Source organism: Eucyclogobius newberryi, unplaced genomic scaffold, assembly GCF_026437365.1.
Source record: "Eucyclogobius newberryi isolate DKJ021-1_F unplaced genomic scaffold, fEucNew1.0.hap1 SCAF_425, whole genome shotgun sequence".
In the NCBI taxonomy this organism is placed as follows: domain Eukaryota; kingdom Metazoa; phylum Chordata; class Actinopteri; order Gobiiformes; family Gobiidae; genus Eucyclogobius; species Eucyclogobius newberryi.
Window position 1 is genome coordinate 44,377 of NW_027316085.1, and position 13,691 is coordinate 58,067.

General features: G+C 38.7%; 1 protein-coding gene and 1 non-coding gene across 2 annotated transcripts; both read right to left on the reverse strand.

The window, feature by feature from the left end:
* Positions 1-1,543: 1,543 nt before the first annotated feature.
* LOC140379589 (uncharacterized) lies at positions 1,544-9,894 on the reverse strand. Its single transcript, XM_072464273.1, has 10 exons — positions 9,722-9,894; positions 9,588-9,649; positions 9,205-9,300; positions 8,356-8,439; positions 8,185-8,277; positions 5,645-5,808; positions 5,011-5,204; positions 4,097-4,179; positions 1,923-3,076; positions 1,544-1,849 (listed from the first exon to the last, which is right to left on the reverse strand). The coding sequence occupies exons 1-10, from the start codon at positions 9,741-9,743 to the stop codon at positions 1,720-1,722; spliced, it is 2,082 nt and encodes a 693-aa protein (XP_072320374.1). The 5' UTR covers positions 9,744-9,894; the 3' UTR covers positions 1,544-1,719.
* Positions 9,895-12,717: 2,823 nt separating this feature from the next.
* On the reverse strand, positions 12,718-12,996 carry LOC140379590 (small Cajal body-specific RNA 13). Its single transcript, XR_011930544.1, has one exon.
* Positions 12,997-13,691: the final 695 nt, after the last annotated feature.

Consider the following 13,691-nt stretch of genomic DNA (forward strand, 5'->3'; position numbering starts at 1 on the left):
ATCCTACTCCTCCTTTTCAGACTCACGTGATCCTACGCCTCCTTTTCAAACTCATGTGATCTTACTCCTCCTTTTCAGACTCATGTGATCCTACGCCTCCTTTTCAAACTCACGTGATCCTACGCCTCCTTTTCAAACTCATGTGATCTTACTCCTCCTTTTCAGACTCATGTGATCCTACGCCTCCTTTTCAAACTCATGTGATCCTACGCCTCCTTTTCAAACTCATGTGATCTTACTCCTCCTTTTCAGACTCATGTGATCCTACGCCTCCTTTTCAAACTCATGTGATCCTACTCCTCCTTTTCAAACTCATGTGATCCTACTCCTCCTTTTCAGACTCATGTGATCCTACTCCTCCTTTTCAAACTCATGTGATCCTACTCCTCCTTTTCAAACTCATGTGATCCTACTCCTCCTCTTCAGACTCATGTGATCCTACTCCTCCTTTTCAAACTCATGTGATCCTACTCCTCCTTTTCAGACTCATGTGATCCTACTCCTCCTCTTCAGACTCATGTGATCCTACTCCTCCTTTTCAGACTCATGTGATCCTACTCCTCCTTTTCAAACTCATGTGATCCTACTCCTCCTTTTCAAACTCATGTGATCCTACTCCTCCTCTTCAGACTCATGTGATCCTACTCCTCCTTTTCAAACTCATGTGATCCTACTCCTCCTCTTCAGACTCATGTGATCCTACTCCTCCTCTTCAGACTCATGTGATCCTACGCCTCCTTTTCAAACTCATGTGATCCTACTCCTCCTCTTCAGACTCATGTGATCCTACTCCTCCTTTTCAAACTCATGTGATCCTACTCCTCCTTTTCAGACTCATGTGATCCTACTCCTCCTTTTCAGACTCATGTGATCTTACTCCTCCTTTTCAGACTCATGTGATCCTACGCCTCCTTTTCAAACTCATGTGATCCTACTCCTCCTTTTCAAACTCATGTGATCCTACTCCTCCTCTTCAGACTCATGTGATCCTACTCCTCCTTTTCAAACTCATGTGATCCTACTCCTCCTTTTCAGACTCATGTGATCCTACTCCTCCTTTTCAAACTCATGTGATCTTACTCCTCCTTTTCAAACTCATGTGATCCTACTCCTCCTCTTCAGACTCATGTGATCCTACTCCTCCTTTTCAGACTCATGTGATCCTACTCCTCCTTTTCAAACTCACGTGATCCTACGCCTCCTTTTCAAACTCATGTGATCCTACTCCTCCTTTTCAGACTCATGTGATCCTACGCCTCCTTTTCAGACTCATGTGATCCTACTCGTCCTTTTCAGACTCATGTGATCCTACTCGTCCTTTTCAGACTCATGTGATCCTACGCCTCCTTTTCAAACTCATGTGATCCTACTCCTCCTTTTCAAACTCATGTGATCCTCCTCCTCCTCTTCAGACTCATGTGATCCTACTCCTCCTTTTCAAACTCATGTGATCCTACTCCTCCTTTTCAAACTCATGTGATCCTACTCCTCCTCTTCAGACTCATGTGATCCTACTCCTCCTCTTCAGACTCATGTGATCCTACTCCTCCTTTTCAAACTCATGTGATCCTACTCCTCCTTTTCAAACTCATGTGATCCTACTCCTCCTTTTCAAACTCATGTGATCTTACTCCTCCTTTTCAGACTCATGTGATCTTACTCCTCCTTTTCAAACTCATGTGATCCTACTCCTCCTTTTCAGACTGATCCTGTTAGTGTTTAAGAACTGGTGATTTCACGTCCAATCATGTAGCAGTACAGCAGCACCCACAGGAACAGGACGACGTGGAGTTCGATCCGGTTTAAACCACCAGAAGGCGCCAAAGTCTGACCCAGGACTCGCTTTTCTCTGCAACGATAAGGCACAGATGGACGCTACTACTTTTTGTATTAACTTAAATAAAAATCATTCTTTTACCCACCTTGATGTTGATGTCATAGCGCTGTTTTCAAGGTTGCATTTGGCTCCTTGATATTTTCTTTTGGAATTCGACGTATCACCATGACTCTGGTCTGTTGTCTTAGAAACGTACACGCTCCCTTTGCTGTTCATCTTTTTCGTTCCAATACCTGGTCCCGTGTCATTTACTGCCTCCTTTAGTCTCAATTTTGTTGCAAAATCTTTACCCCCTCTCAAATCTTTAGTCAGGTTTTCAGTAAAGGGATGATTTTTGATTTTTCTGACACTTACATCCTCATCATCTTGGTGTACTATCAAAACATTTGGTGTTTGCATTTTATTTTCTACTTCTTCAACACTACTGTCATGTAAATCTTCAACAAATGCCTTTATTGGCCATTTTACTCCATTTTGCCTCTTTTCAAGCAATTCTGTCGTCAAATAAACACCTTGTTTGTGGTCATTTCCTTCTTCCTTTTCAGTAATTGCAGACATTACTTTGTTCTCTCCTTCTAGTTTCAGATTGCTTTGGGGTTGAAATTCAATCAAATGATTTGAGTCCAATCTTTCTTCCACTTGAGTTTTGAATAGTTCTTTTTCAGCTGTTTCCTTCAACTCAACATTTTCCAATTTGCCAGTTCGCTCTCGGTCAATATCTGCTGACACATCATTGCCATTCAAATCATTGTGAATCTTAACATCGGACTCGCAATCATCCGAGTTTACGAAAAAATCCTCCTCTACTCTCGGCACCTGTTTTTCTGCTTGGGTTTTCGACACATCTCTGTTCAAATCCAAAATGTAGCTGTACGCATCCTCCTCGTCTGAATCCAGCGGCGTCAGGCTGTAGATTCCTTCCTCGGAACTCAAGGAAAAGTGAATCTCGTTGTTGTTTGTTTTGCTGTATCCCCGATCCACAGATGTGTCCAGCCATGAATGGATTTCGGGACTGTCCACGGCGGCGTCCAAAGGGCTGGGAGGTTGCCGGACACTGGAAGATTTGCGTTTGTTTCGCAGGCTGGAGTTGGAGGAGCGTCGGGCCCAGCGTTTCCATAGTAACAGCTCGTGACTTGTCTCAAAACTGCTGAAGACGGGCTCGGCGTCTTCCCTGTCGGCGAGAGTCTCCAGGGATCTGAATTTGGAGATGTGCGGAGAGGTGGCCGCAGCAGAGAGATCCTGTCATGGGAGACGGGTGTTAGACAGACTTGTAACTGTTTAGTTCTTCTTGTTTACTTAGTTGTTTATTTTGTGTTTTACTTTTTTTTGTTTTACTTTTTGAAAATGTAATTATTATCATCCCATTTGTTCTGTGGTAGTAATGTTCCCAGTGGAGCAAAAATGTCAAATTACGTTTGCGTTCAGTTTGAGTAAGTATTTTTGAGCAAACAAACATATACAAGTAATAATAACTGCTACAAATCTTCAGTTGTTTTCAGTTGTCTGTTGGATATTTTCTTTTCCTTTTTAAAAATAAAGCCAGATTACTACATTTGACGTTTAACAGTTCCCAAAATATGTCTGAAACACTTCAGTTCTTTTACTTAAATAGATCTTTTCATGTCATACTTTTACTTGAGTCATTTTTTGCTTCTCTATCTCTACTTTAACAGTAACAAAACTGAGCACTTCTTCCACCACTGATTCATTTAACTAACAAAAATACAAAACACCACAGTATTGCAGTATTGCAGTGTTGCATTGAACCACCAGGACATGTTCCTATGTTTGTGAATTTTGTTCATTGACAAATGGCAATAAACCTTATTCTGATTCTGATTCTCTTAACGTTTACATTTACATTTGACTTATAGCTCTCACGAGGGATAAGACAATAAACAGTACGGGAGTGTCTCTAATTGCAATTAAAATGGTAATTCTCTGTGGTACATTTTGTTTTATTGCCATCACCAACAAAGAGATAATTATCATTTTCCACCAGATTCTGAAGGAAAAAAAAATATATTCTATAATAATTGTTTGAACACAGAACTTAAAGCAAGTTTATTGATCATGAGAAATCACATTTTTAAATCATCAGCAATTTTAAGTATCATGATATTAGTGTTCATCTAATTATTTTGGTAACAAATATATATATATATATATATATATATATATATATATATATATATATATATATATATATATATATATATATATATATATATATATATATATATATATCGTGCCACTCACCTGGACTATGTCTGGACAGTGCCTCAAAAACATAGAAACATATGTGATTATGGACTTCTCATCTGGATAACTGCAGGTCACATCTAAAGGGAGGGCAATGGTGCAGTGAGTTAATCAAGAACATAATATTGATATAAGGCTGAGCAAAATAATATGTCTGTTTGCCGTAACCCGACCGACCCGCTATGAAACTAGCCGACTGAAAAATAAACATCAGCATTTTGTTGAAAAAAACGTCAAAATCTTTTATTTTTCAATTATTTCGCCGACTCACCGACCGTGTCAAATATTTATATCACACTTATTAATTGACTTTCATCTTAAAGGACGGATAGTGCTCCGCGCAACACATGTGCGTTTTCATTTTCAGTCCTCCGCGTGCATCTGATACATAATAGAACACGCGTAAAAGTCGTCACATTGCCTTTAACAAGTTGGGCTGCACTTGTCGGCAGCACTCAAATTTCCAGAGTAATGCCAGGCTCTGTCAGGGTGTAAAATTTGACTTACGCAAATGCATTCTGGGATTGAAACACGCCCAGTAGCGTCATCACAACAAACATGGCGGCGCCCGTGTCCCCCACATGTTCCTCCCGCTCACCTTCGCTACCAAAATAAAGGATAGCGGCGTACAAAAGGTCGATTGAAAGATCTTAAAATCGTGAGATTTAGTCTCCCGATCGGGTTGATAGAGACGTTTTCCGTCATTGACTGTTGAAGCCTGACCCCTGGTGGTCACTCCGACTCAAAAAAATGACAAAAATTTGATTTTTTTTTTTGCCTTCAAAGTAAAAAAAAAATAAGAATTTGCCTACCGACCGAGCCAGATGAAAAATGTTGACTCGGGTTACAGCAAACAGACAATTTATTTGGGGTAGCCTAATTACAGTATTATTTATGAGTACATGTCGTACCTTGAGGCTCCAGTAGAGGGGGTATGTCCAGGCTCTGGTGGGCCGTCCTGAAAGCCTGGTTCAGGTTCTCCTCTGGGTCTTTTGTGAGGCTTTGTCTCAAATCCACTAAGTCTGGATTTAGGGACTTAATCAGTGCTAAAAAGGCCAGGCCGTTTCTCCAGCTCCACCCAAAGTCTGGAACTTCTACTCCAAACCTAAAACACAACTGTACATAAAGAACTTTCCACTGTAATACTTCAATAAAGCTGTTCCATTGTTGCAGGACAGTTCATTTAAAACCCCTCCAAACTAATTTTCACAGTCCTTTGCCACTGTTATGTTTTGAACTGTTTTGGACATTCCGTTTGAGTTGCCAACTATGTCTTAGTGTGTATTATTAGAGCAAGTTAAAACATGACAGTTAAGTCACAGATAAAAACAAAAAACATTTCAGTTAAAAGAAAGAAAAAAACAGAAAACTCTCAATTCAACAGTGAAAACCCTTAACCAAGTAAAAACTAATACATATGCACTTCCAATAGTAGACTTTTTTGTCCTAAAGCTCATATTGCACAACAGAAATCAGAAAAGCTGCCAAAATCATTCACAAGAAACATGTGAAGCCTACAAACTATCAGTCTGTTCTAGTACTCACTTGGCTGTGCATCTCTGGACCCACAGCAGAAGACTCTTGATGGTTTTTCCGTTGTACTTGGGGCTTTTGGCGGCGTCCGTCAGGTCTGAGAGGTCACTGGATGTCGATAAAGAAGAGAGACTCGAGGACAAGCGCCTGCGTAATCCTCCTGTCATCTCCTTCACCTGCACCGTAGTACAACAAGGCAACGACTTTTAAATGCACACTTTTCATTTAATGACTGGTTAATCGTTGGCCCGACTGCAGCTTGTCCAAAATGCTGCTGCGATGCTTTTAACTGGCACTATAAATCAAGAGCACATCACCCTGATCTTAAAACGTTTTCACTGGCTCCTGGTTTCTTATTGCATTGATTTTAAATGTATTTTATTTGTCTCTATTTGTATCTGACATGCTGCAGCCCGACAATCCTGCACGTTCTCTCAGGTCCAATCTTTTATTCAACCCAAAAACAAAGAGAAATATAGCCGCAAGCGGCAATGATCGGCCCTCGCTACGCCGCCGCCACGCCGCAAGAGGAGGGGGCGCTAACGCGCCCCAATTGTCCTTTTATTACGCCTACTGCTGAATCTGTGACGCTGTCACATCTTCTCCCCTTTGTTTTACCATCAAAAAGCTATTTTATTTTGAATTCTTGGCAAAATGTGCGGCTTTGCCGCACAGACACCGTGACTCTTTGAATAAAAATGTGGATAACTTTTGATGTCCCACTCCTCAGTAGCATTTTCACCAAATTTCAGCTTTTTAGGGCCAACGCCCTGGGAGGAGTTCGTAAAAGTACGACGTTTGGAAAAACTCCGAAGTCATGTTTAGCCATTTTTGAAGCAATATGGCCGACTTTTGGTTGGGCGGACGGCGTTGCCGTAATAATATTTTTTACTTCTCTTGTCACCATCTACCTCTGCGCCAAATTTCATGATTCTACGATCAGATTTTTTTTTGGGTCATTTCCCATCTCTCAATGCATTTTTGGTACATTTGGGGGCGCTGACGCGCCAATTTTTTTTATTTTAGAAAAGGGAAATAGCCATAATGTAGAGAGGCACGATTTTTAGAGGTGTGCAAATTTTTGTGACTTTTCGTCAATGTTCACTGGGTGAAAAATAGGGGGGTTGGTCCCGAGAATAAGAAGAAGAAGAATATTCCGATGCGAAAACAATGTTTCCCATTTTTCAAATATCATAAACTATACATTTTCGGAAAGCGCTCGCACTTTCCTACCTCATGGTGTGGGTCCCTGGTCACTGACGGGTACTTTCGATAATTTTGAGTGGGCTCCGCCCACTTTGTGTTTTTGGCCCTCTATACAGTAATAATGTTCAATTTTTGCATTACATGCTTATATGCACGGAACATGCAAGAGATGGGGAACGTATTCGTGAGCTACTTAGCGCAAATGAGTGCTTTATATGGGGATGACGACCGCGAAGGTCGTCATCCCAATGTAAAGTGCTCGTTTAGTGCGAACTTTTGCACGGGCTTCGCCCGTTTACAACGGTAATGTTCCATTTTCCTACAACTAATTAGTATGCACGGGGCGTGCATGAGTGGAGGAGTGCGTTAGTGAGTGTTTGGAAGTGGGCGAGCGCTTCACGCTCGATTTCGTGCGCACTATGTGCGCACTTTCGCAGCCGTGCTTCGCACGGCCTTACGAGACTAATAGGCCTCTCGCCAGCTTGTGGCGCTTGGGCCTAAAAACACAGGGAGACTGATCTTTTTCTGTTGCTGGGCCAAAACTCTTGAATGTTTATTTTAAAAAGGCCATTTTCTTTCTGGCTTTTTTACTTTTAAGTAGTAATGTTGACTTAGATATTTTAAAATGTTTTTTCTGTTATTTTACATTGTATTATGTGCATTTGTGTGTTAAGCACTTTGGTCGACGTTGTTGTTTTTAAGGTGCTCTACAAACAAAGTTGGATTGGATTAATCTTGATTCTTCAGGTCACAATTTAAATCATACAAATTGAAAAAAATAATAATCAAGACAATTGTATAAGGAACGTCAAGTATTTTAATAGGGCTGAAATAAGTTAATTGACTAATCGCAAAAAAGAATCGTCCACTAGTTTAGTAAATGTATAATTGTTAACTGGTCCAAACATGCCAGGAGCTGTAGTTTTACGACTCAAATTGAGCCTCAAATTCTTGAAAATGACTTGGAAACGGTGTATATTTTGTGTATTTGTTGATAACACTTCACCGGGATCCTCAAACAGCTTCACTTTGACTTCATCTGGGTGAAATCTTTTTAAAATATTTTCATCATGTGAGTTTTGCAATATTTAACAGCTAATCAGTTAATCGAAAATACTCGCTGGACCAGGCAAACTTTGATTTTGTTGTTGGTCAGAAACTTGAGAAATTGTAACGTGTTCGACATTGGCAATCAAAGAATAGTTGCAAATAAATATCAAATTGTGTTTTTTTACTTTCAAGAATCGTGAAACTAAAACTTGACATTGTGACATCCCTAATGACAACAAAGGGGGGCTGAAGTGTCTTGCTCGCTCACACAAAGGCAGTTTGGGAAAAGGAGGCACCTGAAAATGGAGGATGATGTTCCAGACGAGGCGTAACACAACAGAAGGAACTCCGTCTGCCACAGCAGAGGCGTCGATCCCCAGTAACTTCACCTGAGTCAGAAAACCAGGATCAACATCTCTGAATCTGAAACTCAAATAATTGATCAAGTGAAATGTATCAGAACTCACATGGCGGTCGTCCAGGAAAGCTAAGGCCTTGGAAATGTTGTTAAGTCTGAAAATGCGATGAGAAGATGGTCTGAACCTGTAAAGCTAAAAACAAGTATTAGATTATTAGATTTAATATAGCTTACAGTATTATTAAAACACATTTATACTACGCTGTAAATTACTTGTAGTGGTTTGTTTTTATTACTCTGCCCTTTCATAATAATTTTAAGATAATATAACTATTTCACACAATGGGAAATTTCAGTTTTGCAGTGTACAGTTCAAGAACAGCAGGAGAATATAAAAATATATATATAAAAATAAAAATAAATATAAATAACCATGAAAAACTTCAATTCAACACAGATTGAACCGTTAGAGCAAAAATACTACAAAATGATTCTGTACAATATTTTTCCTGATTTGTCACTGTATTGAATTTTTATTATAGTAAATTATAGTTTGTTTCTATGGGGTTGTTTCTGTCATACATCATAGCATCACAAAATATGAAAGAATAGACAGAAATGGCTGATATACAGGTTAGTACAGTACAGTATGTGTATTCTCTGCAGCCGCTTTTTCCATAATCTGTTCTTTATTTTAGATATAGTTTTGTATATTTATGTTTGTGAGTTTGTGACAATCGAGTGCAGATGGAATTAGATGCTTTTCAGATCCTTGTACGCATGATAAACAGCTCTTAACTTTCAAACCTTTTCATACATTTTTCTCAGACATTAGTTTATAGTTCAGAAGTTAAAACCAGCCCAAGTGACAAATGTGCAATCTTTAAATCAGTGTAATTTGAGTGACATGTGCTTTAAACTTATTATTATTATTATTATCATTATTCTTGTGACCTACCAGTTTACACCCAGTCAGCTCCTCCAGTAACGTCATGAGTATTCTCCCATCCTGAAGGTCACGGAAGAGGTCGTGAACTTCTGCTGGAGGGTCGCGCTGAAAAAGTTAAAACATATAGCCACAAAACATGCGCAGTTGCCGAAATCTGATGGTTTTCTGTGTGTATTTGCTATAAAATGTGATCTGACGCAGGGACGGGGAACTTGACATGGATAAAAGCCAATAATATGGGTCAATAGTTACTCATTTTCCCATTTTGAATGTTGCAATACTGTTTTCACTAACTTAGAGGATAGCGAACGTTTATGAAAAACGAATTTCAAATGGTTCACATTAACTATATTTTAAATGCAAACCTCTCACACAAAAGAGAAAACACTTACTCTGGTTAGATACACATTCATCCACTTGGTAAAAGTCCGCTTCTGTACCTCCTTCCTTCCATCTATTTACAAAAACACATGTAAACCACTAAATTAAGAATGTAGACATAATAATACAAGGTAGTAGACTTTACCTAGAGTGTTCTGCAGTGACATTTTGCCTCTAATAATCCATAAGAACGTTCTCTGTTCAAAATTCAAATGTTGAAATGCCACAGTGAGACAAAGTGTGTCTTGCCTGAACAAGCCAAAACTCTGCCCCTTTTCCCTGCACTCTGCAAGTTTAACCCCAATGGCAAACTGCAGGTTGTAAATCGTGTCTTTGGAGGTATCCAGGAAGAGAAAATGACATATTATGACATAAATTGAATTATGAAACAGAGAAATCCACCAAAGAACATGTTAAAACATACTGAGATCAGATTCACTCATGACAGAATCACCATCTCTTTAAACTGTGATTCTCCAAACTTTCACAATATAAACATTGGCTAATATGTTCTTAAAATAACAAAAAACAGCGGAAGTCATTTCTCCTCCCAAACCCGGGCAGGACAAAACAAGAATAAAACAATCCCAGTTTTACACCATCAATCGGAACGTGAAGAGCAGAAGCAAGTTTTGAGAATCAATAGTGCTTTTTTTTATTAGTCAATTACAAAATGTATGTCAACACTGGGCTGGCCTACAGTTTACCCAAAACAGTTTGTTCTTCTGAGGTGTGTATATAGCAGGTCTAAATCAATTTTTATTCATTTTAATCAAGTACAAGAAAATGTGTTTAAAGTAGTGTGCCAAACATGTGTTCAATAATACAAACTGTAAAATAGATTTCCTCTTTGGACTGTTGAATTACCGCATCAGTCCAATAGATGGCAGCAGTGAGAAAGTATTTTTTAGCCCTGAATAAAGTACCAAAATGGTGAGCAATTTAAATATAGGTTTATTTGAAAGCGTGTTGAATTCAAAATTAAACCAAACCGTGGAGTGAGAAAAATAACATCTGACTATTCAAAAACATCGCAAAAATTGTCCATCTACAGCAGTAAATGTACAGGTGATGTTCAAATTTACTGTTGATCTTTTTCTAAAACCTTATCCAAACAAAGACAACATTTGTTATTTATTTATTGTGTGGAATTAGCATATTTTTCTTTCACAAAGTCAGTTTTAAATGACTAGAGACCCACAAACAAGACAACATTTCTGTCTTAAGACTTAAATTCATGTAACAAACACCTTGTAGGAGCTTGTTGCAGTCAGCATCATCTTCCATCCTCTGAAAAGATAAAAGATACAAAAACATTTCAAGAACAAGGCAATGCACTGTTTTGTTCTTTGGTAGAATTTGCTGTATCAGTATTCTATTTTATTTCACATATGTAGGGAACAAAAATTTAAAGTTCTAATTATTGTCCGACATCAAGTGGTGATTTTTGTATGATTTACATTCTCAATTGTGGGATTGTTATTTACTGTTGATTTATACGAGATGGTGACCATAATTATAATGTTTCTGAATCAGTGAATTCAAGTTACCCAAACAAAAACATGGTTGGCTGATGAAACAGAAATGTGAGCTGATCATAACTCATTCATTGAGAAACATCGGGACACTTCAGGTTGAACAAGTCTCCAGATCCCATTATTTACAACATTAAGAAAGAATTTGACATAATTTGGTCAAATTCAAGCTCAAAATAACTACCGTACTGTGTTAGCACACTCAACATGTTTTGAGCCTGTGTTACACAGGCTCAAAAATTAATTTGAGCCTGTGTAATCCCTCATTCATCCCGGAGCGATCCATTGTAGAAAAAGATAGTTGTAGGCATCGTGACACTGTTTTAGAAAAAACAAGCCTCTGTAGGTCTGGTCTGAGAACTCGTAAACACATCCTATTATGAGTAAGCCTTGCCAACCAGCCCTGTAATGGGCCATCCAAATCCTATTGTTAGCTGGCAGCTACTCTTTCATCACTGAGTACCTGATTAGATGATGACTTAGCTGGAAAAATTTAAAACCTAATGTGGATTTCTAAATTTTTATTGTTGCCTCATTTTGAACATAAACTTAATGTCGTAGATTACGTCTCACAGCGTATGAATTGGAGATGTCAGTTTCTCTCTCTCTCTCTCTCTAAATGTACAAATTAGGCAGTATTGCATAGAATGGTGGTCATTTTTTAAATTGATATAGATAACACATTTGCCCCACCTCAAGTTTGGATCATTTCAGTGATTATATATAATTTAACAACAAAAAAATGGATTGGTGGATAAATGTAGGTCTAAATAAAGAATTTATTTAAAGTCAAAAAAATTTACTCAAAAATTGGGGAAAAAATGTGTTCAGGATGTATGTAATCATGTGCAATACGGTTACATTCATGTGCAATACTTTGACATGTAAATCATCTTGGTGCAATATTCTGTCCATATGACAGCTGTAAATAAGTGTTGCTATTGTTATTTTGTATTAGTGTTTTTTATAAGTTATATTTTTAATTATTTATTTCTGTACCTACTTTGTGTTGCAAAACTGGAATTTCCCCATTGTGGGACAAATAAAGACTTATCTTATCTGATGTAAATGAAATAAGCGATTTCACCATAGGACAATATAGGGTGTTGTCCAGTAGGTGGCAGCATAAATCTAGAAATGAACCAGGACCAAAATCCTGTCTAATGTAAGCGTTAGCCTATCTGAAGTAATTGTGATAAAACTGTGCAATTGGGTGAGGGGAAAAATATTATCAGACAAATTAAATAGGCCATCATCTAAAATATGTTGATGAGGAATAAGACTGTAATGGGGGGGCTTCTCTCTGCGCCGTTTCCTCTGTCCCGCAGCTCCCTTTTTGATTCTTTGTGACAATATAAAGGAAATGCGGAAATAATGTGTGTGCGGCGTCAGCTCCAACAGAAAGCACTCTGTGACGTCATGGACCCGAAGTGATAAAAGTGATCCACATTTGAGTTGAAGTAACGTGAGGTGAGTTAATCTCCTTGCAATACCGGGGGCGCACCAGAAAAGTTTGAGCAGCTCTGCACTACCTAGAGTAAAGAGAATAGTGTAACTTCTACTTCATCCCCAATATGTAGAATCTACGAATCTACAAGAGGAAGAGTTTTGTGACAGTTGACAGTGTCCGGCAGGAATAGCTTTCCCTGGTCCAGACAATATCATGCTGCCTTTTACTCTGCCTGCCTCAAGAAAGGTCAAGGCTACAGTCAAAACAGCCCTGGCCACCGTGGGAAGCAGGGGTCGATCTGTCCAAGGAACATCGCACATGGAGCTTCTTAGTCTCCAGAAGTCACGCCTTTTCATTCCTTGGTTTGATTTCTGCAGCATTGATGGAACCCACAAGCAACAGCATGTGCAAGGGGCCAATTAACAATGCTGCAAGAGGACATACATCAAACTGTTTACCCATCCAAACTGTAGCACATAACATGACAGCATATGGTATTAAAGGCGTTTTATTAAAACAGTGAACATTAAAACAAAAATGTTTCCCTATTAAACTGGGCAATGTCTGAATTGTTCCAATGAGTTGCGTCTAAAAATTTCACAAATCAGGGCAAATCAAATTATAATCGAGATCAAGATTCAGTCATTTCTAATCACAAGCTTTAAATCTTTATAATTCAGCTATTTTAGTCCATAGCCAAGTCAGTGAAGCCATGTGGTTTGGCACAAAGTTCAGGCATTGGAGGAAGATATTCTTTGTGTTCAGGACATTCATATTTAACATTTGCATTTTGCTTTTAATAAGACAAAATAAAAAAAATCATATTTTCCACCTATCTCGCAAATATATACTATATCCTTTTACACCAAGTACGTTGAGTAATATTTCAGTATTATATTTTAAACAGCCAAGACAAAAACACAACAATCCCCAGTCATGACTAGGGCCAAGAACCTGGCCTCTCAAGTATAGTTCATTCATGGTTCTCTTGCACCAATGTTTCCACTTTGTCCCTTAAAAAATCATTTATTTCCCATGATGAAGCTAGGGACCTCGGCATCATCCTCTGCCTCTCGGTCCTCTTCACCCTCCTTATCGCTGCTATCAGAACTTTTCTCATTGCTGTCCCC

Coding starts and splice junctions, on each gene's coding strand:
- LOC140379589 (XM_072464273.1), bottom strand. CDS start 9,743: ATGTCACTGCAGAACACTCTAG. Junction 9,650..9,721: donor GTCACTGCAGAACACTCTAG/GTAAAGTCTACT, acceptor TTTTGTAAATAG/ATGGAAGGAAGGAGGTACAG. Junction 1,850..1,922: donor GCTATGACATCAACATCAAG/GTGGGTAAAAGA, acceptor TTATCGTTGCAG/AGAAAAGCGAGTCCTGGGTC.